This window comes from Oncorhynchus mykiss, chromosome 1 (assembly GCF_057628025.1).
Source record: "Oncorhynchus mykiss isolate SJ-2025 chromosome 1, ASM5762802v1, whole genome shotgun sequence".
Lineage (NCBI taxonomy): Eukaryota > Metazoa > Chordata > Actinopteri > Salmoniformes > Salmonidae > Oncorhynchus > Oncorhynchus mykiss.
In genome coordinates, this window is record NC_143022.1 from 71,265,075 (window position 1) to 71,290,649 (window position 25,575).

At 42.6% G+C, this 25,575-nt stretch overlaps 2 protein-coding genes across 6 annotated transcripts; one reads left to right on the forward strand and one right to left on the reverse strand.

The window, feature by feature from the left end:
- Positions 1 to 758: 758 nt before the first annotated feature.
- Positions 759 to 15,548, forward strand: LOC110527784 (ras-related protein ORAB-1). 2 transcript variants are annotated; one of them, XM_021609293.3, is made up of 7 exons: positions 759 to 1,184; positions 1,327 to 1,396; positions 10,069 to 10,141; positions 10,454 to 10,549; positions 12,222 to 12,317; positions 12,495 to 12,626; positions 12,901 to 15,548. In XM_021609293.3, the coding sequence occupies exons 2-7, from the start codon at positions 1,383 to 1,385 to the stop codon at positions 13,096 to 13,098; spliced, it is 609 nt and encodes a 202-aa protein (XP_021464968.1). In that variant the 5' UTR covers positions 759 to 1,184; positions 1,327 to 1,382; the 3' UTR covers positions 13,099 to 15,548. The 2 variants fall into 2 exon arrangements, with proteins under 2 accessions (XP_021464968.1, XP_021464978.1); XM_021609303.3 differs by having other exon boundaries at positions 923 to 1,148.
- Positions 15,549 to 16,011: 463 nt separating this feature from the next.
- On the reverse strand, positions 16,012 to 25,076 carry LOC110527795 (centrosomal protein of 68 kDa). 4 transcript variants are annotated; one of them, XM_090238437.1, is made up of 8 exons: positions 24,944 to 25,073; positions 21,195 to 21,555; positions 19,650 to 21,012; positions 19,318 to 19,532; positions 18,654 to 18,776; positions 18,278 to 18,374; positions 17,454 to 17,661; positions 16,012 to 17,347 (listed from the first exon to the last, which is right to left on the reverse strand). In XM_090238437.1, the coding sequence occupies exons 2-7, from the start codon at positions 21,507 to 21,509 to the stop codon at positions 17,480 to 17,482; spliced, it is 2,295 nt and encodes a 764-aa protein (XP_090094563.1). In that variant the 5' UTR covers positions 21,510 to 21,555; positions 24,944 to 25,073; the 3' UTR covers positions 16,012 to 17,347; positions 17,454 to 17,479. The 4 variants fall into 4 exon arrangements, with proteins under 4 accessions (XP_090094563.1, XP_021465015.3, XP_021464990.3 ...); XM_021609340.3 differs by having other exon boundaries at positions 24,870 to 25,012; XM_021609315.3 differs by having other exon boundaries at positions 16,012 to 17,661; positions 24,870 to 25,076.
- Positions 25,077 to 25,575: the final 499 nt, after the last annotated feature.

A 25,575-nucleotide genomic window follows, 5' to 3' on the forward strand; every position in this document is an offset into this window, starting at 1 on the left:
GGGTCTGACTACCTTCCGAATGCACTGTAGATACATTAAATTGCAAACAAACCAGCTTGGGTCTTTCTGTATCATTGACTCCCTAACACTAGATTGAATCCTGTCCTCTGTCCTTTTCAATGGATTTTCCCTACACATTCTTGAACGAGGGGAATTATTCTTTGGAAACAAGTAATCAGCTTCCACATTCCAAAGTAACAGAGGGCACAGAACAATGTGACACACATGTACTGTGAAAGAAAGGGTGTCATTATTATCAGTGATTTCTTGACTTGTATCGATATTGTCAGTAATAGATAATACAACTATTGTACGTTTACAATATATAAGGGTCTAATAGTGCTGTCTGAAAATATATTTTGAAGTAGGCCTACACACAGGTATGTAGCAGACACTTTTTTCTCCCCAATCTGTGGTATGGACTTTTCTAGCTTTAGCCTGTGCAATGTTGAACTCTTTTCACATGCACGGTTTATGTTATGGACTAACTGTGACTGGCATAATCATAACTACTTACATGCGTCCTCGCTCATCTCAAAACCCGTTGGATGAGAAAGCCAGATGTCACGCCCTTCTGACCTTCTCCTCCAATAGCTTTTGAGAAGGATGCGAGGAGCTAACCTTTGATAATATCTGATGTGGCTGATCAATTTCATGAGGGAACTGGACTGTGCCTTCAGTTAATTTTGCCATCCTTACATTGTATCCCCCCAGTGGTGGTTGTTGTCCTCCTTGTTAATTTACTCATTCAAAACATTATCATGGTCTTACATTATGAGAAAGTAATGACAAAGAGGAACAATTTGTCAGTTGTTTTTTTAGAACTAATCTCAGAATTATTTTAATTAAACAATGACAGGCTTGATTTAGATTTGATTAAGTCTGATTAAGCCATATGGAGAGCAATTTATTTCTCCAGTCCAGACTGGAATTCATGCCAACATTTTGCCACGTTTCACTAATGACGTAACCTCTCCTTAGCTTTGACAACAAGCAGAAGGGGCAAACGAGCGGTTGAAACATCGACCAGCCTAGTTGCCTACATTGTCAGTAGGGCACTGTAGTCATATTCTTCACGGCAGAACATACTCAATATTTGACGACCCTTTAGGAACAAACTACGATTTCCGAAAATCGCTCAACTCTCTGTAAGGCTTCTCTGTTTGTGGAGTTGCTATTTCCTGGTTGGTAACGTTACTAGCAGCCATTTTGGGTTTCAGACAACTAGCCTGTTTTTGGAGGAGTACCTTGTCACCTAGTTAAATTAGCTAGCTACTTTTTTTATCGAAGGAATTAGCTAGCTAAGTATTTATTTCGATTTTTCAGAGCGGAAGGGGGTGTCGTTTTATAAGAAGAGGGGATTTACTGTGACTGAGTCCACGATGAATCCCGAATAGTAAGTAGCTAGCCAGCTAACGTTAACTGATCAACTGTCTAAGAAGTGCAAGCTAGCTAACTACCATTGTCACTGTTTATTGAACGCATAATAACGTTTCACACAGCTGAATTATTGGTTTGTAGACAGTTGTTGTGAGTTTGCTAGCTAGTTGCTAAGTAGCATCTACCTTAGCTAGCTAGCTAGTTAACGTTACCTAGCAAACTAGCCAACATAACGTTACCTAACGTTCATCAGTTAGTTAACGATAAGTGCTGTTGTCAAAGGGAACATTACTTGGTAACTAACGTTACGACTTACCTTTTTACTTAACATATTATAGCTAGTAGTCTGACAATACAAGGCACGTCTGCTAACGTTACATGTTATGATTATCGTTAGCCATGCAAGTCATTATGCGAGTGTGTAACGTTACGGCAGCCTTTGTGCACTTGTGGTCAATAATTAATGTAACTAGCTTGCCTTTTAAATGACATTCAGTGAATTTGGCCCTCAAGCGGAAAACACGCAAGAGGACAGTCAGTGCCACCCGCTCTCTACATCCTGAGAGTCATGTGTAGGTCACGAGCGTGCCTGCCATATGCCATGCCTCTTTCAACACACTCATAGGGTTGTTTGGCAAGTAATGGTTTGTCTACTACTACCATCCCTCCATTCAGGTTGGCAAGTACCTGATTACTGTAGTTTAGGCCTATAGGTTTCTCTTTTGTGATACAGCTTTTGTATTTCAGCTCAGTACTGGCATGACTGAACATCTGATTTTAAATGGTATTTACAATATTAAATTCTGATGACACAATCAAGTGCATATGACTTTGCATTGAAAGGGTAGCCCTTTCCTTCCTTTTTTTTGACAGGCACACTATACTATTGCCTCCATTTATAGCCATTACAGTTATTACTTTGAAACGTCAAGGGGTATGTTATTAATTGTAAGTCAGTTGCTCTTGAACTCTTAAACTGTGTGTAGCATCACATTTTTTTGGTCACATACACATATTTAGCAGTTGTTATTGCAGGTGTAGCAATGCTTGTGTTCCTAGCTCCAATAGTGCAGTAGTATTGTAACAATTCACAACAATACACACATGTAAAAGAATGGAATTAAGAAATATATAAAAATTAGGACGAGCAATGTCGAGTGGCATTGAATAAAAAAACAGAATACAGTTCATATGAAATTAGTTAAACAGTATGTAAACATGATTAAAGTGACCAGTGATTCCCATCTCTATGTACATAGGGCAGCAGCCTCTAAGGTGCAGGGTCGAGTAACCGGGTGGTAGCCGGCTGGTGATGGCTATATAACAGTCTGATGGCCTTGAGATAGAAGCTGTTTTTTAGTCTCTTGGCCCAGCTTTGATGCACCTGTACTGACCTCGCCTTTTGGATGATAGCGGGGTGAACAGGCCGTGGCTCAGGGGGTTGAAGTCCTTGATGATCTTTTTGGCCTTCCTGTGACACAGGGTGCTGTAGGTGTCCTGGAGGGCAGGCAGTGTGCCCCCGGCGATGCGTTGGGCAGACCGCTCCACCCTCTGGAGAGCCCTGCGGTTTGCGGGCAGTTCCAGGCGGTGATACAACCTGACAGGATGCTCTCAGTTGTCCATCTGTAAACATTTGGGGCCATGATGAATTTCTTCAGCATCTTGAGGTTAAAGAGGCACTATTGCGCCTCAGTCTGGTGAAGATGGCTTTTGCGCCTTCACCACACTGTCTGTGGGTAGACCATTTCAGATTGTCAGTGATGTGTACGTGGAGGAACTTGAAGCTTTTCACCTTCTCAGCTGCAGTCCCGTCGATGTGAATAGGGGCGTGCTCTCTCCATTGTCTCCTGAAGTCCACGATCAGCTTATTTATTTTGTTGATGTTGGAGAGAGGTTATTTTCCTTGCACCACTCCGCCAGGGCCCTCACCACCTCCGTGTTGGCTGTTTCGTTATTTTTGGTAATCAGACCTAGTACTGTTGTCGTCTGCAAACTTGATTGAGTTGGAGGTGTGCATGTCCACGTAGTCATGGGTAAACAGGGAGTACAGGAGGGGGCTGATCACACATCCTTGTTGGGCCCCTGTGTTGAGGATCAGCGTAGTGGAGGTGTTGTTTCCTACCTTCACCACCTGGGGGCGTCCCATCGGGAAGTCCAGGACCCAGTTGCACAGGGCAGGGTTCAGACCCAGGGCCTCGAGCTTAATGATGAGTTTGGAGGGTACTGTGGTGTTGGAGGCTGAGCTGTAGTCAATGAACAGCATTCTTACATAGGTATTCTTCTTGTCCATATGGGATAGGGCAGTGTAATGGCGATTGCATAATCTGTGGCTCTATTGGGGCAGTATACAAATTGAAGTGGGTCTAGGGTGTCAGGTAAAGGTAGGATTTAATAGTCACAGTGGAAACATTCCCTATACACTTCCTGATAAACTCAGTCACCGTTTCCGTGTATACGGCAGTTTTATTCTCAGAGGCAACCCGGAACATATCCCAGTCCGCGTGATCAAAACAATCTTGAAGCATCGATTCTGATTGGTCAGACCAGTGTTGAATAAACCTTAGCACGGGTACTTCCTGTTTGGTTTTCTGCCTATAGGAAGCGAGGAGCAGAATGGAGTTGGATGGAATGATCTGATTTGCCGGCAGGGCGGGGGAGGGCCTTGTAACCATCCCGGAAGTGGGAGTAATAATGGTCATGTTTGTGTAGCGCGAGTACTACAGGCAATTTGTTGGTAGAACTTCGTTAGCGGTTTCCTCAAATTTGCTTTGTTGAAATCCCCAGCCACAATAATTGCGGCCTCGGGATATGTAGTTTCCATTTTGCACAAAGTCCAGTGTAGTTCCTTGAGGGCCATTGTGGTATCGGCTTGAGGTGGAATATACACGGCTCTGACTATAACCGAAGAGGATTCTCTTGGGGGGTAATACGGTCAACATTTGAGATATTCTAGGTTGGGTGAACAAAAGGACTTGAGTTCCTGACCATTATCACAATCACATCCTGAGTAGTTAATCATGAAACATACACCACCACCTTTCTTCTTTCTGGAGAGTTCTTTATTCCTATCTGTGCGATGTACTGAGAACTCAGCTGGCTCTAGGGACAGAGACATTATATCCGGAGAGAGCCAGGAGATCCTCACCCTGAGCTCGTCTACTTTATTGTCCAGGGACTCAACATCAGCGAGTAAAATACTCGGAAGCTAATAATGTAAGAAATAACGTACAAAGAAACAAAATACTGTAAAGTTGCTTAGGACCTAGAAGCCGAGCTGCCATGTCTGTCGTCGCCACCTTCACCTTGTTGGCTTACTATTTTTGGAGTTCCACTCATGAACTTACACCTGGACAATGGACATCCCATAGCCCTATCTTATGTATCGTCTTGGCTAATCCATCAACAATTACCCCTGCCTACACAATTGTGTAAATCATTACAGTTTAGCCTAATTGTCCTTTTGCTGTCAAGCACTTTTGCTTTGGTATGACAATAACTAACTACCAGAGAGAGATCATTGCCTAGCAGAGGTCATTTCCACTCTCGCACTATTGTCCCCAGCCCTTACACCTCCTTTAGCATCTTTTGTTGCAGTGTGAAGTCCTTCCACACTGCTTCCATGGACTCAAATGCACCTGGTCAACCAGACAACTGTCTTTTGGGCTTCTCTGAGTTCTCAGTTACTAGCCTAAATATTTATTTGGCTTCCCAGTTTCTAGCCTGCAGAAAACAGGCTACATTTGTGTTTTTGCAGATCACTTGCTTTCATTAGGCCTTTCCTTTCCCTAACAGAAGCTCTAGCCTATCTCATCTGCTGGAGCTGAGCTTCTGATCCACAGACTGTTAGGGCCTGGCTGACACACTGTGACTCTCATTGACCTCTGTAGTAGTGAGGAAAGGGAACCTCTGGTCTGATCTAAACCCTGCTTTTCCTAGACACCTCTTATTAGACTGCCCTCCCCGATGAGAGACTGAGATAGGAATGCTAAAATTGCAGTGTTTGATCCTGTGGCGTTTGTAGAATTTTGTGATTGAATGCCACAAAGTGTGTTTGCATGTGTTATAGGTATAGGTGTTTTCAAAGGAGTTTTAAAGTCGAATGTCATGTGAAAGTCAAATAATGGTGGGTGGTGTAATGTGTTTGCAGCATACAAAGTATCATTCAATCCGACTTAAAACAAACACCGACTGTGATAGAGGAGAGGGATGGACAGGTTTTTGCTGTAGGCTTTTCCCTCTCCGTCTTGCATGACCAGTCAGCGGTACTACTAGCCTTTCATAGAGGCTGTCATTATCCTCAACCATTTGCTTAACGAAGAGGGCATGACTGGAATTCATTCCAATGGGAGAGGAAAGGGACAGGGAGGCAGGAAACTGGGCTGCATCAGAGCTTCTTAGCCTTGGGGCTGGGTCAGATCACACCAGACTAGAGCGTCGCCTAAGTTCTTCCGAACCTTCCTTACTTCCTTTGACTGTACTACTGGAGAGACTGGAGGGGGATCTGAAGTCCAGCTGAATTCCCCTTTGCTGTGGAATGCTTAATCAGCTTCCAGGAGTTTCCGTACCTTTTTCTGTGTAGCCTAGCTGTATGGCACAGCCCATGTCAAATAAAAAACAGCGTACAGAGTGGAGGGGGTTGAAAGAGCGAGAGCTCTCTGTGTGTGAATGCTTCGGTTAGAGGTGAACATGAGTGGACAATAGCTGTAGCCTATAGTTTGCAAGAGATTTTTTTTTTTTTTACTGGTCTGACCTATTTCGATAGGGAAGCATTAGTGTAGCCTAATTCACAGGGTTGGGAGTGGGACAGGATGTATGGACTGTTGATGCTCAGAATTTTGTTGTCGTGTATCTATCCTACTGGTGTTTCTGCTCATATAAATGAGCATAGCATGAATTGGTGTATTCGAGCAAGCAGAAATGGAGCAAGGAATGGTGTTTTAGAAGTTAGGCTGATTTGTTTTTTTTTGTTGCAAGATTAGTGTTTGGTAAGCTGCGGTTGCTATGCTGTTATGCTTTTTTAGTTCTTGGTACAAGCCTATTTGACATGAGGTCCAATTAGTCATGTTTGTGTGTCTGTTTTGTGTATCTCATAACTGACCAAGGTTAGCAGCACTCTGAAATCGGATCTGTTGAAAATACAGGGAGCTTTGGCAAACTCTGAACAATGGCTCTGTTGTAACCGCTCCTTAATCATGAATTGTCTGCCCTCAATTAAAGTAGGCTCCTTGGTGAAGTCAGGCACAGGCCTACTAAGTTGGTAGTGTATTCTGTTGTACACGTTATGCTGTTGTCAGTCACAGTGCAGTCTTTACCTCTTTTAAAATTATCTTGTCTGTGTGTGTGTCACATGAGCACTGAAACATTGACCCCCCCACTGACTTGTATTTCCTTATGTGGTTTTGCTGACTATGCACAGCTCAGTATTGTGAGGTTTAATTTAATTTGCCTGTAGAAAACTAGTTTCTGTACCAACAACTATGGAAGTTTGTGTTGCTGTGTGGCTTGAATTGGCCTGGTTTCAACTTGTGTGCGATTGTCTATAAATGGGTTGGCGTGAAAGAGCTTTTTAGGCATTATGTAAGCTTCATAAGACATCACACATCCTCGCTGCTGATTTGTGTGGTGGTGAGACAAAAATAGTTATTGTAAGAGTTTGTCCAATGCAGCATCTTGCCTAACGCAGTGAAATCAATAGTCCTTACAGCAATGGCATCTTGGAATTGTCTGAAGCATGACCACAATTAGATCTCTTCTGGTGATATATGGTGAAGTGTGAAGAAAGGCACTACATTACATTACTGTAGATCCAGGTTCGATTGCCGCGACCAGGGGACCCATGAGGCGGTGCGGCGAGCACATTGGCCCAGCGTCGTTCTAGGAACTATTGTCACTCTCAATGGCTGTAAAAACAGACTTTACTTGCTGTTTGAGGTGCGGAAAAAATGTACTTTGAGAAGCTCCACAGCTCATTAGTGTAGTTAAGACAAATACTATCAGACATCCCCAAATGGGCACATTTATGCATTTGTGAGCTAACCAGGTAGCCTAGGCTTACTTCTATGCGTAATTAGGTGCGCGGTGTCCTTATTCAACAATGACAGAGGCGCTCCAAACAAATGGCGATGCATAAATTGACAACTCGTAAATGGAAAGAAGTGAACCAAAACTTGTTTCTCAAGTGTCGTAAGTTGTGATCTCTGCAAACAACATGTACAATGAGAATGGTAAATGACTGTAATAATATATAGAATGCATTAGCAGAAATGACTGTTATCAAACATTTCAGATTAGAAATGATGGTAAATGTACTACTGGTGATTAGGGCAGGGAATTGCCAAGGACCTCACAATACGATATCACAATACTTTGGTGCCGATACGATTTGTATTGCTTTCCTTGCGATTTGATACTGTGATTTATTTAACTTTTTTTTTGTGATTCAATGTTCCAAACATATTGCTCATTGTATGTCTGCTGCAGAGGGACAAGAGAGAGCCATGCAAAAATAAGTTTTGATCAGTCATGGAAATAAGTGTTGAAAACAAAATTGGCTCCCTATTGGGGGGGGGGGGGGTAGTAATGGGGGAAAAAAAGATGGAGCACAAACTATGAAGGACCAATACTGGAGTTTTGGTTCAGGTACAGCCAACTAGGGCAAAAATATTGTACAAATGATATCCTGGTATGTAACTTGATTTTCCCCCACTCCATTCACTACTGGTGATACAGTGCATCCAGAAAGTATAAAAGACCCCTTGTCTTTTTCCACATTGTTACATTACAGGCTTATTTTAAAATGGATTAACTAAAAATATTCTCATCAATCTACACACAATACCCCATAATGACAAAGTGAAAATATTTTTTGTGTGTGCAAATGTATTAAAAATAACACCTTATTTACATAAGCATTTTTGCTATGAGGCTTAATTGTGATCAGGTGCATCCTGTGTCCATTGATCATCCTTGAGATGATTGGAGTCCACCTGTAGTACATTTAATTGATTGGACATGATTCGGAAAGGCACACATCTGTCTATATAAAGTCCCACTGTTGACAGTGCAAAAACCAAGCCATGAGGTTGACGGAATTGTCCGTAGAGCTCCGAGACAGGATTGTGTTGAGACACAGATCTGGGGATGGGTACCAAAAAATGTCTGCAGCATTGAAGGTCCCCAAGAAAGTACTGGCCTCTGTCATTTTTAAATGAAAGAAGTTTGGAACCACCGAGACTCTTCCTAGAGCTGGTTGCCCGGCCAAACTGGAAAGTCACTCTGACAGAGCTCCAGAGTTCCTCTGTGGAGATGGTTGTCCTTCTGGAAGGTTCTCTCATTTCTGCAGCACTCCACCAATCAGGCCTTTATGGTAGAGTGGCCTGACGAAAGCCACTCTTCAGTAAAAGGCACATGACAGCCCGCTTGGAGTTTGCCAAAAGGCACCTAAAGGACTGACCATGAAACCAAGATTGAACTCTGGCCTGAATGTCAAGTGTCGTGTCTGGAGGAAATCTGGCACCATCCCTTACGGTGAAGCATGGTGGTGGCAGCATCATGCTATGGAGATGTTTTTCAGCTGCAGGGACTGGGAGACTAGTCAGGATTGGGGGAAAGATAAACGGAGCAAAGTACAGAGCTATCCTTGATGAAAACCTGCTTCAGAGTGCTCAGGACCTCAGACTGGGGCTAAGCTTCACCTTTCAACAGGACAACGACTCGTAAGTACACAGCCAAGACAATGCAGGAGTGGCTTCAGGACAAGTCTCTGAATGCCGTTGAGTGGCCCAGCCAGAGCCCGCACTTGAACCCGATCGAACATCTCTGGAGAGACCTGAAAATAGCTGTGCAGCGATGCTCCCCATCCAACCTGACAGAGCTTGAGAGGATATGCAGAGAGGAATGTGAGAAACTCCCCAAATACAGGTGTGCCAAGCTTGTAGCGTCACACCCAAGAAGACTTGCGGCTGTAATCGCTGCCAAAGGTGCTTCAACAAAGTACTGAGAATTAGGGTCTGAATAGTTATGTAAATGTGATATTTCAGTTTTTATTTTTAATACATTTGCTACAATAACTGTTTTTACTGTGTCATTATGGGGTATTGTGTGTAGATTGATGGGGGGGGGGAAACAAATCGATTTTAGAATGAGGCTAACGTAACAGTGGAAAAAGGTCAAGGGGTTTGAATATTTTCTGAATGCACTGAATATGCAATTGATAGACACTAACAATCAAAGGACAAACAGTTCACACAATCAAATTATGAAACAATGAATGCTGTCACGTCCAAAGCATTAGCCATTTATGGAAAACCAATGCAATTTCAAAATGAATTAAATTTCACTTATTTGATCAAATGTATCAAATTGCTTGGTGTGCCAAGGCAAATACCCTCATGGCAAGTGTGTCTTACGTTGCCAATGCCTGTTTAAGAGTGATGCCATCCCCGCTGCCTCCTCAATGGATTAGTCCACTGAGACGGGCGGGACTCAGACTGGCGTGCCATGAAATAAAAATATATATATTTGCGACCAGTCGAGTAAATGGGGGTCAGCCCTAAAGCTAAAGCTGTCTTCTGAGTTTAGAGTCCCAGGCTTGACAAGGCTATACTTTTGTTGAAACTGTGGAAAGTCTGGAATCCTGTTTTTAAAACAAGGTTGTTAAAATTTAAAACTTTACTCCTCTCTCCACAGTGACTATTTATTCAAGCTGCTCCTGATCGGTGACTCTGGTGTCGGAAAGTCATGTCTTCTACTCCGATTTGCAGTAAGTGTCCTATTGATTCGTCCATGTCCTATAAGTGTCTCATAGCCATTCATAAATTGCTCGCACTAATCACTCATTAGCTGTTCATAGGCTGAACCAGTCATATTAATAATGATGTCATATTAGTGCACTGCTTTAGTATTCAACTTCTATATTAATACTCATGTATGTTCATTTTACTTATCTTGTTTACTCTCCTATCGCGGTGAATGGTCATACTTTTGATTCCTTTTTTCTCTCGACTGAAAATGTATGAAAGGGTTAAGGATTTGTACTTTTTCACAGACTCCTCTCCTCTCTCTCTCTCCACAGGATGACACATACACAGAAAGCTACATAAGCACAATTGGAGTAGACTTCAAAATACGAACTATAGAATTAGACGGAAAGACCATTAAACTTCAAATCGTAAGTGTTTCCCCGCCACATCTTTGTTTTTCTAATATGGAAAGGGAAACTTCCAAGCTATACTAACAAGTATGCCTTTCTGCATCTGGCCACATTTGTACCATGGAATTTCAGAAAAAAATGCCATTGTAGGCATTCCTAAATAGAATCTAACTCTAGATTGTTCATCAAATATCGCAAAGGCAGAGGCCTCCTACATTATTAAGACACATGGTTGACTAAAATTGTGATTTATCGATTTAGAAATGTCATTCTCTCATCTGTTTTGAGGTGCTTGCGTGTGTTCTTATTTGTCACATTTGGTGAATGTGCGATGAAGCAGCATCTATTTGCAGGGTGTCTGCAGGTACTTCATTTAATACTTTAAGACTTATCTAAATTAAAGGCTGTAAAATGTCTTTTTTTAATTTAGTTTTCAATGGTCCGGGGATGACTAGTGTTTCTGCTACGTTGTGCAGCTGCGTGATGAAAAATGTGATGAAAAAAAATCTAATTATAGCCTTCAAGCTAGGTTGCTTTTCAATGTTTGAGTTTGCTCCCACTGGTAGCAAAAAGAGACATTGTTGGCCTCAACCTGTGACATTCTAACAGGCACACATGACTTAAGTGGCCCTGTTACCAAAGTAACCTTAAAGGGGCAGCTAAATATTTTTGTCTGATATTTTTGTTAGAATACTCACATGTCATTAAATTAAATTGAACCGTGGTCCACATTACTTTTTACTAATAATACATTTATTGTTTTAGAAACATTACTAAGCATGACCATCTTTTTTTTGTGTGTGTATTTGTGTAATTATGGCATCAACAAAAAATCTGGTCTGGAAATAATTGGGGTGGCTGGTAGATTTTTTAAATATTTTTATGTACCTGCCACAGTGGCTGGTATACAAAGTTTGTTTTAGGTCCTGGTAATACAGTTGAACAGTTGAAGAGAGGATGTTCTCAGCTTTGTGCAGGCAAAACAAATTTTCTCAGCTGTCTGTTTTACAGCTGGGATATTAACATGGATTTGAGATACGGGGCGTGCGAAATGAGCATTGGGCATTAAGCTATGACAGTAACGTTTTTGTTAGGACAATAATAATTACTGATCAATTAAAACATGGCTACTTCCAGTGACAATTATAGTTAGAGGTAGGGATCTAGCTAATGTGTTGAGTTTCCACTTACCCAGCTGGTGAATTAGCCCCAAATATATTAGTCTATGATATTAGTGCACATAAAGAGATGAATTTGCCTACATCTTTAACTACAAATACTGAGTCCTATTTTAACAGTAAACTAGAACAATGGTCTAATTGTCAAATTCATGGCAGTAACTGGATTAGGTTACAGTGCACATCAAAATATCTTGGATCATGCATTCCTGCTTAGATTAAACAAGATATTTGAATACCATCTCAGTAGTCTATTGCACTACTTTATTAAAGCACTGTGAATGCCATTAAAAATATGGGGAAATTAGCAGGTGTGTGGCGCACGAAGACCTCAAATTGTTATTAAATTGCATTTCAAGTTGCACTAAAAAGGTCTTTAAAATGTCTTCAATTCAACTTGATGAAACCTGCAGATACCTTGTATTTGTGTGGCAGCATCTATTTGGCAGTGTGTTTGGCAGTCCTGTATTTATGACTGACTGAATATCTCTGCTGTGTATTGACGCTGACAGTGGGACACGGCGGGGCAGGAGAGGTTTCGCACAATCACATCCAGCTACTATAGAGGAGCCCACGGCATTATCGTAGTCTACGACGTCACAGACCAGGTCAGTCTGTCTCTTTTAGCACAGTCAATCTTTAACTTGTCACTGTGTTTGGGCTTTCTGGCTTCTTTTTCAGAATTGAAAGTCAGGAGTGCAGGTGAATTAGTATTTTGACAGACTTACCTCACAAATATATTGCCTACCCTGATGTGTTGGTTTTGATTCTCTTTCTTCTTCTAGGAGTCCTTCAACAATGTCAAGCAGTGGCTACAGGAAATCGACCGCTATGCCAGTGAAAATGTCAACAAGCTATTGGTGGGGAACAAGTGTGACCTGACCACAAAGAAAGTGGTGGATTACACAACAGCAAAGGTAAGGGCTTTTAACCAAGACAACGAAGACAATGGGTTATCAGATGGAGCGGAATAATACCTGTTTCCAATTAACTTTTTGAAAAAATGGTGTAGAGCTGTGGTTACCAAACTTTTGAAATGAGATTTTGTTGAGGCCCCCAAACATTCCAAATGGTTTTGGACACAGTCAGGTTTCTACAACCGAGGAGTAAATTAGTAGCAGTAATAGTCTACAGTCCTGTCATGAATGCAGCAGCTCCCCTAACCCTCTCTTGCCATTCCTTTCTCTGCAGGAGTTTGCAGACTCCCTGGGCATCCCCTTCTTGGAAACGAGTGCCAAGAGCGCCACCAATGTGGAGCAGGCCTTCATGACCATGGCTGCTGAGATCAAGAAGAGGATGGGGCCCGGGGCCACGACCGGAGGCAACGAGAAGTCCAATGTCAAGATCCAGAGTACGCCTGTCAAACCTGCCTCGGGGGGCTGCTGCTGAGAGAGAACCCCACCAACACCTCTACCCCCACCTCAAGCACCCCCCTCTAGCCTGTCAGCCCCCTCCACCTGGCCCCATTTTCCACCATGCCCCACCTTCCTAGCCTAACCGTAACCGAGAGAGGGAAAGTCTGATAGAAAGAAGTTGTGTGTGTGTGCGAGAGGGAAAACAAAATGAAGTTGCCTGAATTTGTACTGTAGCTGCACTACCAAGAAAATAAATCATTATCCCCCCTCCCTTATTGCCCTGGTAATTGATGATTAGTAGTACTTTCTAGGCAATCTGTTAGCAGTCAGATGGACATGTCCCTCACTGGCCCCCTCTTGGAGAGGCTTTACCCCCCCACCCTTCCCCGGACCACCTCAGAGACAACTGATTTTGTTTGCCCCCTCACCCCCGCAGATAAAACGCCCCCCTCTGTGTGCAGGGTTATGAGAATAATGTGTGTGTATCTCACTGCATTTCTACGTCGGGATTGGTCTGTGGTCAAATTTAATTATGTTTTCTATTCTTCTGTCCCCGTCTTTTTTTCTTTTTCTTCGATTTCCTTTCCTGTTGGTTATTTTACTGTTTGTGTCGGCATGTCTCTCTAAGGTGTTTATTCGCGAATATGAGTGTCAGCCAACTGCACAAGTCTCTCACTGTCTCGTGAAAAAGAACTGAAAAATATACCAGTACCAGTCAAGCGTTTGGACACCTACTCAATCAAGGGTTTTCATTTGGACTATTTTCTACATTGTAGAATAATAGTGGACATCAAAACTATGAAATAACACATGGAATCATGTAGTAACCAAAAAAGTGTTAAACAAATCAAAATATATTTTATATTCTTCAAAGTAGCCACCCTTTGCCTTGGTGACAGCTTTGCACAATGTTGGTATTCTCTCAACCAGATTCATGAGGTAGTCACCAGGAATGCATTTCAATTAACAGATGTGCATTCATTTGTGGAATTTCTTTCCTTAATGCGTTTGACCAAATCAGTTGTTGTGACAGGGTAGGGCTGGTATACAGTTGATAGCCCTATTTGGTAAAATACTAAGTCCATATGTCAAGAACAGCTCAAATAAACAAAGAGAAATGACAGTCCATCATTACTTTAAGACATGGTCAGTCGATCTGTAAAAATTCAAGGAATTTGAAAGCTTCTTCAAGCGCATTCACAAAAACCATCAAGCGCTATGATGAAACTGGCTCTCACGAGGACTGACCCAGAGTTACCTCAGTTAATTAGCATTAACTGCACCTCAGATTGCAGCCCAAATACATGCTTCACAGAGTTCAAGTAACAGACACATCTCAACATCAACTGAGGAGACTGCGTGAATCAGGCCTTCATGAATTTTGAATTGCTGCAAAGAAACCACTACTTAAGGACACCAATAAGAAGACTTGCTTGGGCCAAGAAACACGAGCAATGGACCTTAGACCGGTGGAAATCTGTCCTTTAGTCTGATGAATCCAAATTTGAGATTTTTGGTTCCAACCGCTGTGTCTTTGTGAGACGCACAGTAGGTGAACCGATGATCTCCGCATGTGTAGTTCCCACCATGAAGGTGTGATGGTGACACTGATTTATTTAGAATTCAAGGCACACTTAACCAGCATGGCTACCACAGCATTCTACAGCGATACGCCAACCCATCTGGGTTGTGCTTAGTGGGACTATCATTTGTTTTTCAACCGGACAATGACCCAAAACACACCTCCAGGCAGACCAAGAAGAGTGATGGCGTGCTGCATCAGATGACCCAGCCTCCACAATCACCCGACCTCAACCCAATTGAGATGGTTTGAGTTGGGCTGCAGAGGGAAGGAAAAGCAGCCAACAAGTGCTCAGCATATGTGGGAACTCCTTCAAGACTGTTTGGAAAGTCATTCCTCATTAAGCTGGTTGAGAGAATGCCAAGATGTCAAGGCAAAGGGTGGCTACTTTGAAGAGTCTAAATCATGGTTACTACATGATTTAATTCTACAATATAGACAATAGTAAAAAATAAAAACCCTTGAATGAGGTGTCCAAACTTTTGACTGGTACTGTATATATGCTTATGTATATATGTATGATCTGATTTGCTAGTTCTGTAGACTTCATTACATTATCTGAGTAGTCTTGACTTAATTTCTGAATTAAATTTGTGGCTGTAGGCAATTGTAATTTTGTTGCTCAACATGTCAGATTTAAACAATAAATATTGTACTTCCAGACTGTATGATACAGAAAGATCTGTCTGCGATTCTTGGTGGAATATGTAGAAACATTTTGTTTTAATTATTTATTCTACATTCATGGCAAATAAATTGCACCAGTAATTTAGGATTGGTTTGCAAATGGGCCATTACCTGTGGAATATCTTCATTCAGAATTGCATATATAAAACTGTTCTTTTTTTCATAATTATGGCAACTAAATACAGTTTTAAAATAAATCTGTTCCCATTTCTCTAGCACCGTTTACCGAGTTCAGTGTTGTTGCTGTATGGATGTCTTTTTTTGTACAGTGGTAGTGGTCTGTCCAGATATCATTCTACGGGTCAGAATAGAATGCCTATGTGTCACATTCTCATGAGTCCCCTCAGTACACCAACTGCTCATTTCAGACTTAAGGAAAAGGTCAGAGATTCACAGTTCCTTGGATCTTACAATATGCAAGCCACATTTGTTTGTAACTACAGTATTTTCACTGACCTGGCCTCCATTGTTCTGCTCCATAAGCAGCCGAAGTGTGACCTGATTTCCAGTAGACCCGACTCAGCAGAATTCCATAGTTGAGGAAATACTGTTCCATGAATCTGGGGCCTGTAGACAGCCCATTTCAGATTACTCAGCTTTAAGAGCAACAACTCATTAGGCAGCACAAATCTGATAATTATTATACCTGAGCTCTACACAAACTGATTATACATTCAATGAAGCAGCCAGATAAAAGGTTTGTTTAATCAGAAGGAACAATGTGTAGTTTTCACCAGGTTCATTTTGTGAATGAGGATAACAGTCTGATGAACAAAGTTTTCCATGGTGTTTAAAAGTTAACATTCCCAATTGATTACTACAGTAACAAAGACAGTTAAAAACATCCTGCACATTAAAAAAGGCTGTAGTTATGTCTGAGCACTCTATTCAATCAGATCCGCTTTAGCCGACATCCGCAAAGTGGTCGTTTCGGCAGTGAAGGTGGAACTGCGTTAGAGCTGTCAAATCCACAAGCGGCTCCTGGCGTTATACCTAAAGCGGACATTGCCCTTGGCTGCACCGAGTCTCATTAAGAGAAATCCCATGCAGCCTTGTTTACATTTTAGAACACTGGAATTTGAAATTAAATCCTCATTATTTAGTTGAATGATTTTCAATTTAACCTACTTTCTCATTCTGAACATCTTAACGTGAGAGGTGTGGCTTTGTGACAATCAAGAGCAGCTGCTCACCAATTTGACGCCGCCAAAACATCAGGTACGCACGCGGGTGCCGACTATTGCCCGTGAAGGCTTGATATGATTGAATTTAGGCACTTTTCATCCAGGTTTCCCATGCATACGAAAAATATCAAACTCATAAAAACATGGGACCTCCAAACTGTGCTGTTGTCTCTGGCTGGTGATTATCACAGTGGCCATATCTTGCATATAGCTGCCATCTGATCAATGAAATGATTTCAAATACAACTGTAAGGGCACAATGGTTCACCATCCTATATTACCAATCTACATATACAACATCAACGCGGCACAAATGCAGACCTTCCCTTCTGTCAATCCAGGAAGAAGGCTCAACATTATGTACCAGAGACAGGTGATGATACAATCTGAGGCCATAATCAACTGGTTGAGTTCACCCTGAAAAAAAAAAACTTGCTGGAAAATATTGCAGTGCTCTACCCAGTGTACGAAATTCACAGCACCTTTAGTGAAGACACTTAGATGCCACAGAGGGATATCAAAATAGGTTAAAAAAGAATGTCATGCATGTAACAGAGTTGCAAGAGGAGTGCAATGGGTCATTATTAATAACTGTGTAACTCAAATAAATGACTAAACATCTGCTTGAGCATATATCACAAGGCAAATAATACTTTGCTTCTTCAGCACACCTTACGCATACATTTAAAAAGCACTTAAGACAATAATGAAACAACAGTCAAGTGGTTCTCTTTTCAACACAACGAGGTAATTTCCTTTAAGGAATGTTAGTGAAGAAGCTCCCGCACCTCATCAAGCCTCCTCCACCAATCTGCTCTCATTCTTCTTCACTGAAAAGGATAATTACTTATGATAAATAATACAACTGATAGCCCGAGACGAGACGGTGATGTATCATAGTCATAGCCCGATCTCTATGTAACCACAGAAACATACTATCCACATCTTGCATGGAGCCTTCACTAAGCTGTCCCCTGGATCTCCACGCTATCGGTGTCCCCAGCGCCGGTCTCCTCTGCCCCGCAGGGCTCCCTGGGCTGGGTCAGGCTGTCCATGGCCGAGAGGATAGAGGAGAAGAGGTGCTCTGAGTGAGTCTCCAACGCCCTGGACTGCCTCTCAATTAGACCAAGGGTCTCTTTCAGAACTGGGAAGAGAGTAGTATAGAGAAGAAAAATGAAAAGAGGAAGAGAAAAAAAGAAATGGAAAGCTTTAGTGACTGCCAGACATCTACAGTATGCAGGTGTTAGCTGTTGAACTGACACGTATGAGACCTAAAACCAAGACAAGCTCGCCACTGTTAGCAGACAAGAAATGTTACCCTTTGATCAAGGTAGCCTTCACACAAACATGTAAGCTAATCATGTAATGTCATTTCAATCCCTTAAAAAAAAAACAGGCAACGCCCACTTCAACAGTCCCAGATGTTGCTGTGTCACGCAACTCATTTGACTCTTCCTTTAGTAAAGGAGCACAAGCATATTTCAGAATTCACAACGGGAAATAGAGTAGTGTGGCGTATTGGCCTCATCGTCTTCTTTCAGTAAAAAAATAAAAAATAATAAAAACACATCCACAACCTCTACTATGAAGGAGTCTGGTCTGACAGGCTGATCCTCTTGAGTTGAGATCAGGGTCATTGCTGTGTGAAGGAAGCCTCATTTATCGGTCCTAATAGTCAGGGTGGGTGACACCTGAGATACAGTAGGTACCAATGAAATAGCTGCAGGCAAAGAGAAACTAGTCAGTGATAGAAAGCTCACCGGGAGAAGTGGAGGTCATACAACCCAAGAGAAGCTCTCCAGTCTGCAGAACAGAGGTGGTCAGAGGCTGGTGGGCATTTACTTCTCTCTGAAACCTCTATGGAGGGAGAGGCAGGGGAACGAGAGAGTGATGAGGGTGAAAAAGACAAAGGGAAAAACAGAGGGAGTGGGGAGACAGATGGATATAGAGATTGAAAGATAGCAAAAAACAGAAACAAAAAAGAGAAACAGAGGGTGTTGATTAATTATAAGCCACTTCCCTTCTCCCAAGATACTACGCCAAAAGTCATCACTTTTGAGCAAGGACGTGTATTGTACACCCACAGAATAAACATATAAAATTGATTTATAGGATCTTTGTGTGTAAACTACGGACCTTGTAATCCGCCAGGGACGACTTGACACTCTCGATGTCCACAGAGGGCGGAGCCAGCACCTCCATCCTCTCCACCACAGTGTACAGCCATTGGATGAGCTCCTCCAGGTTAGAACAGAAGGTCTGATGGGTAAACAGGTTAATATCAAACTGCCCCACAACCGTTTGTTCGTGGATTTGGATTGAATAGAGGTGAGACCTGTGTACTGTACATGTATTATAAACTGGGTGGTTCAAGCCCTGAATGCTGATTGGCTGACAGCTGTGGTATTTCAGACCGTATACCACACGTATGACAAAACATTTATTTTTACTGCTCTAAATTACATTGGTAACCAGTTTATAATAGCAATATGGCACCTCAGGGGTTTGTGGTATGTGGCCAATATACCATGGGTAAGGGCTGTATCCAGGCACTCTGTGTTGCGTTGTGCTTAAGAGCATCCCTTAGCCATGGTATATTGGCCATATACCACACCCTTTGTCCTTATTGTTTAAATATACCATTATCAACACATTGCATTGATTGTGTAATGTGTATTGTATTCCATTGTGTTGGGAGGTACTGTATCATATTGCATTTCTTTGCATATTGGTGGCAGAGGCACACCCTCGTCATTATATTTCACATAATAAAGCGATTATTTCAGCTCTCTGTCCTTACCTGGATGTGCTGCATGAGGGACTCCCTGTGCCCCTGCTCCCCCTGGCTCCCCCTCTGGAACTCAGGCAGGGTTAGTCCACTCAGCTGGTCCACCATGGCCTCCACCTCTCTGAGACTGGCCCTGCTCACTCCCCTGCCTGCTACCCCACCCTCCATCCTAGAACCAGAGTTTCTGGCTGCCTGGGAGGATTCCCCACTATGGACCACTTTAGAGACTAAACAAAAAAAAGTGTTTGAAGTCAAATACATGCTAAGTTGAGAAATATTACAAATAGAATAAAACACTATACATTTTTTTAAAAGCCTACTGAAATGCTGGCACCAACACATACCTTTATTAAAGTATTGAAGCGCTTCAGAAATAGACACCTCTTTCTGCTTCTCATCACCCTCCCTTTCTTCCTTTTCATTCTGCTCCCGTTCTTTTCTCTCCTCCTCTGCCTCCTGTTTCTCAGCCAGGTTCATGGAGGACTGGACGGAGGTGGTCCCCCGCTCCAGGGACTCCCAGCTGGCTGTGACAGGCTGACTGAGTTGGGCCGTCACCTCCCTGACCTGCCGGGACAAACCCCGGAGCTCCTCCAACTGCTCCGGGAGAGACCAGAACTCCTCATCACAAGCCCCCCCTCTGAGGCACCCTGGCTGGGGAAGGACACTCGTTGTGCGGATGAACGTGGTGGAAGAGGAGATGCCGTGATGACAGTAGCGACCTTCCTCGATACGATGCAAAGGATCCAGACCACCACCTCCACTACAGTCCAGACTCTCCACGGATAGACCAATAGGGTCCGCAGAGGATAAGGGGCTACTGGAGAGGCGACCATCTGAGGACTTGGGGTGTGAGAGCCCACGCAGCTCAGATGACCTCGGACCTATACCCGGCATCCGCCTCTCCCTTGCCATCCCCACCCCTGCCGTGCCAGTCAGGGAAAAGTCCAAAGCTGACAGGCTGGTGGAGCTGCAGAGGCGGTCCAGGTCTATTCCTGAGTCCTGGAGGTTTGGGTCTGTCTGGATGAGAGGTCCACCCCCTGCATCGGAGGTATCCCACCCACCGACCACCCTACCTGGCCTCAGAGGGTAGGTGTAGTCCAGGAGGGCTTGGTACTCCTTATCAGGGTCCCAGCTCGAAGAGCGTCGGTCTGGGGAGGGGGGCAGGGAGCTGGGAATGGCGCAGGCCCAGTAGTTGGCCTGGTGGGGGGACATGGTGTGGAGCACAGGGTTTGAGTGGCCCTTGGAGTAGCCCACTGAAGGGCCTACATTTAGATACATTTCCCTTCCTCCTCCACGTGATTGACAAACTTCACCTGCATCCAATTTCCGCTCTGTCCATCTCTGTCTGGACGGGCGCGACGGGGGGGTGTAGGAGGGCGAGAGGGGGGATAGCAGAGTGGAGGTCCACTTGGAGTTGAGTGGAGTAGAGAAAGTACGGACCTCCAGGGGTGGGCTGGAGAGGCTGCGTCGGCCAGGCCTGCTGCCAAGATACGATGAGCTGAAGGTGGGTTCTTCATGTGACAGACCCGTCCTGAGGTCTGACACCCCTAGGGAGGTGCTAAAGTCCTCTCTGGAGGCTGAGCAGGTTGAGATGTTGGCCTGAGAGGGGTTGAAGTTGTCTGGGAACTTCTGTTCAGCCCATCGGGTCTGGAAGTCAAACTCGCCATGATGGTGTGCTTCATTACTGCTACCTTCCCCCTGTCGCTCCTATGGTGAAAGTATAGGGAAGGAATAGGACATTAGGTAGAGCTAACATACAACATGGTGTTCATAATTGTTATTTGTATAGTAGTAGAATTTGTTTGTTTTTTAAATGTGCAGTCAAAGGGAATCTAAAACATGTTTCAATACTTGTCATAAGTCATACAATAGTAGCAGTCCTCTCTCACTTTTTCTGGGCGCTCCTGTAGGTAGGATTTCTTGAGGATGGAGGTCTGCTGCTCTGTGGTGGTGACCAGCGGTTTCCTCATAGAGTACTGCCTCCTGTCACTCATATACCTGGAGGTGGGTGCCATGGTAACACTCTTTCTGGGACCACCCCGGTCCCTATCCCCTGTCCCCCTCTCCCCGTCTTTGTCATGCTGCGTTGTGGTTGACCCCGCCCGGATAATCTCTGGAATCCGGGTCTTCCATTGCCCTCTGCAGCCCTTGGACTCCATCGGAGAGATGGATGCTGGGAAGGCCCTGTCAACTCCCAGTGCCATGGTTATGGGGAGAGGCCCAGAGATGTGTCATGTGTCCAAGCGACCTCTGAAATTGACAGCAAAAAAATATATATATATATATTTCAGTCTTTAAACAGTTGTTGTGATATAAACCAAAGACACTTGTGCTGTACTACTGGTACCATGATCTGTTGTGTGGTCAGGGATGGCAGCACAGATAAGAGAAAGAACACTGCCCATTGTGTACCTTATAGTAGCATAGCTACAACCAGACAGACCAGCCATATAAACAAACATGTAGCATCCATCTACAGCCGCCAGTCAAGTCCTGCTGAACTTGCAAATGTAAAAGCATCATATTATCTGTATTCGTCACGATGTTGAATAGCTCTCATAAAGCTCGATTATATTTAATGATAATGAGTCCAGGATGGAATCTCACTAGGAACCAAAATGATTGTAAATACAATTGTAAAAACAGACAGCTAATGCTCTGTGTGTCTCTGGGGTGTTGCGCTCCCTCTAGCATCCTCCCTGCCGGTTTGAGTACGTCTTGTTGCCATGGGGATAATCCACAGTGACAGAATTACGCTGACTCCGATTCTTCACTTCAAAATGTATACCAAACAAAAACCATGGTTTTCAAAGGTTAAACCGTAGAGAACTCCATCCACAAGAACTACTTTTAAACAATTTCCACTGAACATTTTACAAAAACCCATTTAAATGGAAGAACTGTGCAGATGCAAAGTATTGTAACAGAATTAAGGTAAAATCTCCCGTTTTTTATGCGACCACGTTTTCCAAAAACTTTTAAATATCTGCTTCGATTTAAGATTGAAAACATTTAAAATGGGGTGTCAGCTATGACATCTTGAGTAAAAAATAAATAAATATATATTTTGGTTATTGAACTACAGTAAGCGAAGTGGCTTCACACCCGGTAACACAATTACGGTAACGGAATTACATCATGGGTCCCTGATCTGTACTATACAGAAATGCATAATTATGGATATGAATGTAATTCTCTTCATGGTGATGTATTACAAATAGGTACACAATCTCATCCTTTACATTTTTTGGCTATTATTCTAATGAGCCCAAACCAAATTTGGTTGGTCCGGATCTAATCTGAACCAATCATAGACATCTATGTTTCACAAGTTTGGACATCACAGTAGAGTGCGGTACAGTACGGGGCAGTAGAGTATAGTACAATATACTCTACTCAACTTTTATTTACTGTACTGTGTTGTAGAAGGCCATAGAAGAGAGAGGCAGGGATTGTCTAGACTGTCTAGCTTTGACCACCAGAAGATAAAACAAGAAAGAAAACCTGTATGAGCTTAACATAACAGTATGCCATTGCTAGGGATGACAGTAGCAAGTGACCAAACTGTGGTTTGTGACTACGTATTGTAGCCAATTCAATTGCAGTAATTCTGTTACCGATTTGGTAACAGAATTACGTGTTTTAATCACTTAATAATTCATATACAAAAATGTAAACCAGTAAAAACACTTACTAATTGATAGGTCTACCTTTACTTGTTACTTCTGTGAACTTTCATTATCCTTCCTCACAAGGGTGATAAATTAGATAATATCTTAAAGATGTGGGTTTTTGGTAACGGAATTACAAGGCACAAGGCAATGTTTCTTAAAAACTTATACAGCAAAACATTTCCCCAAAACGAAAGAAGAAATTGTTGATATTAGATGGCAGGGGTCTTTACTTCACATTGTGTTTTGATGTAATTCTAATGCTTTTTATGTTAGATGTTTTCTAAGACACATATTCCATCTGTTTAACCAGAAATCAAAGCCATTACTTGTGCAAAAAAGATGGAAAATGGTTGAAAAATGTATCTATGCCTTCATTTCTCCAAAATATAGACTAAGCTTTCATTTGACATGCTCCTATAAACTTCACGATGGTGCTCATGGAAATAACCCATGGCAAACGACTAGAGTGGCTCTCTAGAACGCTGATCATGAGGGTAGTGTCAATCAAAGCTTAACTACAGAACAAAGACAGACATAGAACACCCAGTCTGCCCCATTTCCTTCTTAGTTACCTTTATACCTATACTATGATATGATATAAGTGCAGAAAAAAGCTCTTACTGTGTTTGAATACAACGAAAAATACACTTAGATTAAATTGCTAAATTAATTTCTTACCTCTCTCTTGAAGCTGCCACTGATCAAATTATTTTAGCCCGCTGTGCCTCTTTGTTACTCTCATTTGAGGAAGAACAGTTGTGGATACTGGCCTAGCAACAACATGTTTGCCTTTACTCACACATGGCATAGCTACACATTGAATTACTGATAATGTTTTCAAGAGCCAATGAGTCTTCCTGTAGCTTGCTTACCTGACTTTTCTGGGAACAAGACTTGTTTCCTTGTATTGATTTATTATAGAATCAACCTAGTAAGGTGTATTTGGTGATATAATTTGATGTATTTTACTGGATAACCTTGGACACTTTAGATCTGTGAATTCATAAAGCCCAGGGCAGCTCTCTGCACCTGTGTGTTTGAATGTGTTGCTCAATGATTTTCCAATAGTCAGGGTATTTATACATAGGCGTCAAAAATTTACTTTGAGCCAAGCTGCCCTGGTCTTCCCTTGAACATATGGTAACATGTAGGCATTGTCCAGCCCAATATAATGAGTCCTTGTGGGTAGAATGCTTGGCTGGCTACCCAAACTCATCGCTCTGGTCAAACGCCACATTTATTCTCCACAATGAGTCTGGATTTGAGTCCCTCCCCAATGATTTCTAGAACGCTAACACATTCTAGCGGTTTTGATTAGTCCCAGAAGCCGCTGGTACAAAGCAGCGTTTTGAAAATTCGTTAACGGTTTTGATACGCTGATTGGTTAGAGACGGCCCAATTGCTGAAGACTTTGTTTTGTACAACACTGCTCCTTCATTGACGGCAGTCTCAGACTGATGTAGCGGACATAACACTGCGTAAGAATTCCGTTTGAGTAATAAGGCAAGTAGAATGCTTAGCAAACTATCACTCTAGTAGTCTAGGCCACTGACTAGAGGTATACGTTCTAAATTTGAAATGAACTATCCACAAAGGCAACATTCTGTAAGACAAAGGCACTAGTTTATCCTAGGCAGCCGCTAGTGCGATCTATCGCCCACTAGAGGCTGGCTAGGCTATACTAGCTATATACCTCCAGAGAAACCCGTGACAACACATTCAAAATAATTCTCAATGTATGCTATAGTTTTACTCTACAGTGTGTACCGAGAGGTTACTGGTTTTCAAATAGCTAATTGCTCTCCTCAACCAGTCCTAAAATGACATTAGCAGCCCTAGCCATTTATTAACAAAAGCATTCACTCCACGAGAGGCTCAAACAGAACCTACCTTATTTCTTTAGCGCACGCGTCTGTTCGATGAATGTATTCCAACTAAACGTGTTGCAATGGGCGCATCCTTACCGTTACATTTGTTTCACCACATCCCTTCTTGTAACAAAGATACCTCGGCAAAGGAAATAGTTCAATTGTAAACAGGCGTGGCAAACGGAAGAGGCTACTGCACAGTTTCAGACCGTAGCTAACACTACCCCCTAGTGGGGCCACATCTGTAACAATTACTGTAGTTCCTTCATTTGTATTATTCAAAGCATTCGTTTTCACATTGATCACAATATTTCATAATTTAATATCACAACTGGACTCAATACGGGTTGAATCATTTAATATTTGTGTGCTGGTATTAGAACACTCATGTTATCTCAGTTTGTTTGAAAGAATCGTCAATACAGCCACAACTTATCAGACCATCGCAACAGATGGGTCCACAGCATCAATACTGAACAAAAAAATAAACGCAACAATTTCGAAGATTTTACTGCGTTACAGTTCATATAAGGAAATCAGTCAGGACATTGCTTACATCTGCTATGACAGGCTCATTGTCCACCCTACCAGAAGCCTGGAAGGGATGAGAAATCTAAGCCTATGGGTTCGTAGCTTCAACACTGCAGCACACACACTAATTGATTAATGGACTGCTGAATGTATAGTTTTTTCAATGTCTTTGTTGGCTATTTTCAACATTATGTCTA

Excerpts from the sequence above, each read along its gene's own strand:
- LOC110527784 (XM_021609293.3), top strand. Across the intron at positions 10,550-12,221 it reads AGACCATTAAACTTCAAATC|TGGGACACGGCGGGGCAGGA; the intron begins GTAAGTGTTTCC and ends TGACGCTGACAG. Across the intron at positions 12,318-12,494 it reads TCTACGACGTCACAGACCAG|GAGTCCTTCAACAATGTCAA; the intron begins GTCAGTCTGTCT and ends TTCTTCTTCTAG.
- LOC110527795 (XM_021609315.3), bottom strand. The coding sequence starts at position 21,509 with ATGGCACTGGGAGTTGACAGGGCCTTCCCAGCATCCATCTCTCCGATG. Across the intron at positions 21,013-21,194 it reads TACAGGAGCGCCCAGAAAAA|GAGCGACAGGGGGAAGGTAG; the intron begins GTGAGAGAGGAC and ends CTTTCACCATAG. Across the intron at positions 18,777-19,317 it reads CCCTCATGCAGCACATCCAG|ACCTTCTGTTCTAACCTGGA; the intron begins GTAAGGACAGAG and ends TTTACCCATCAG.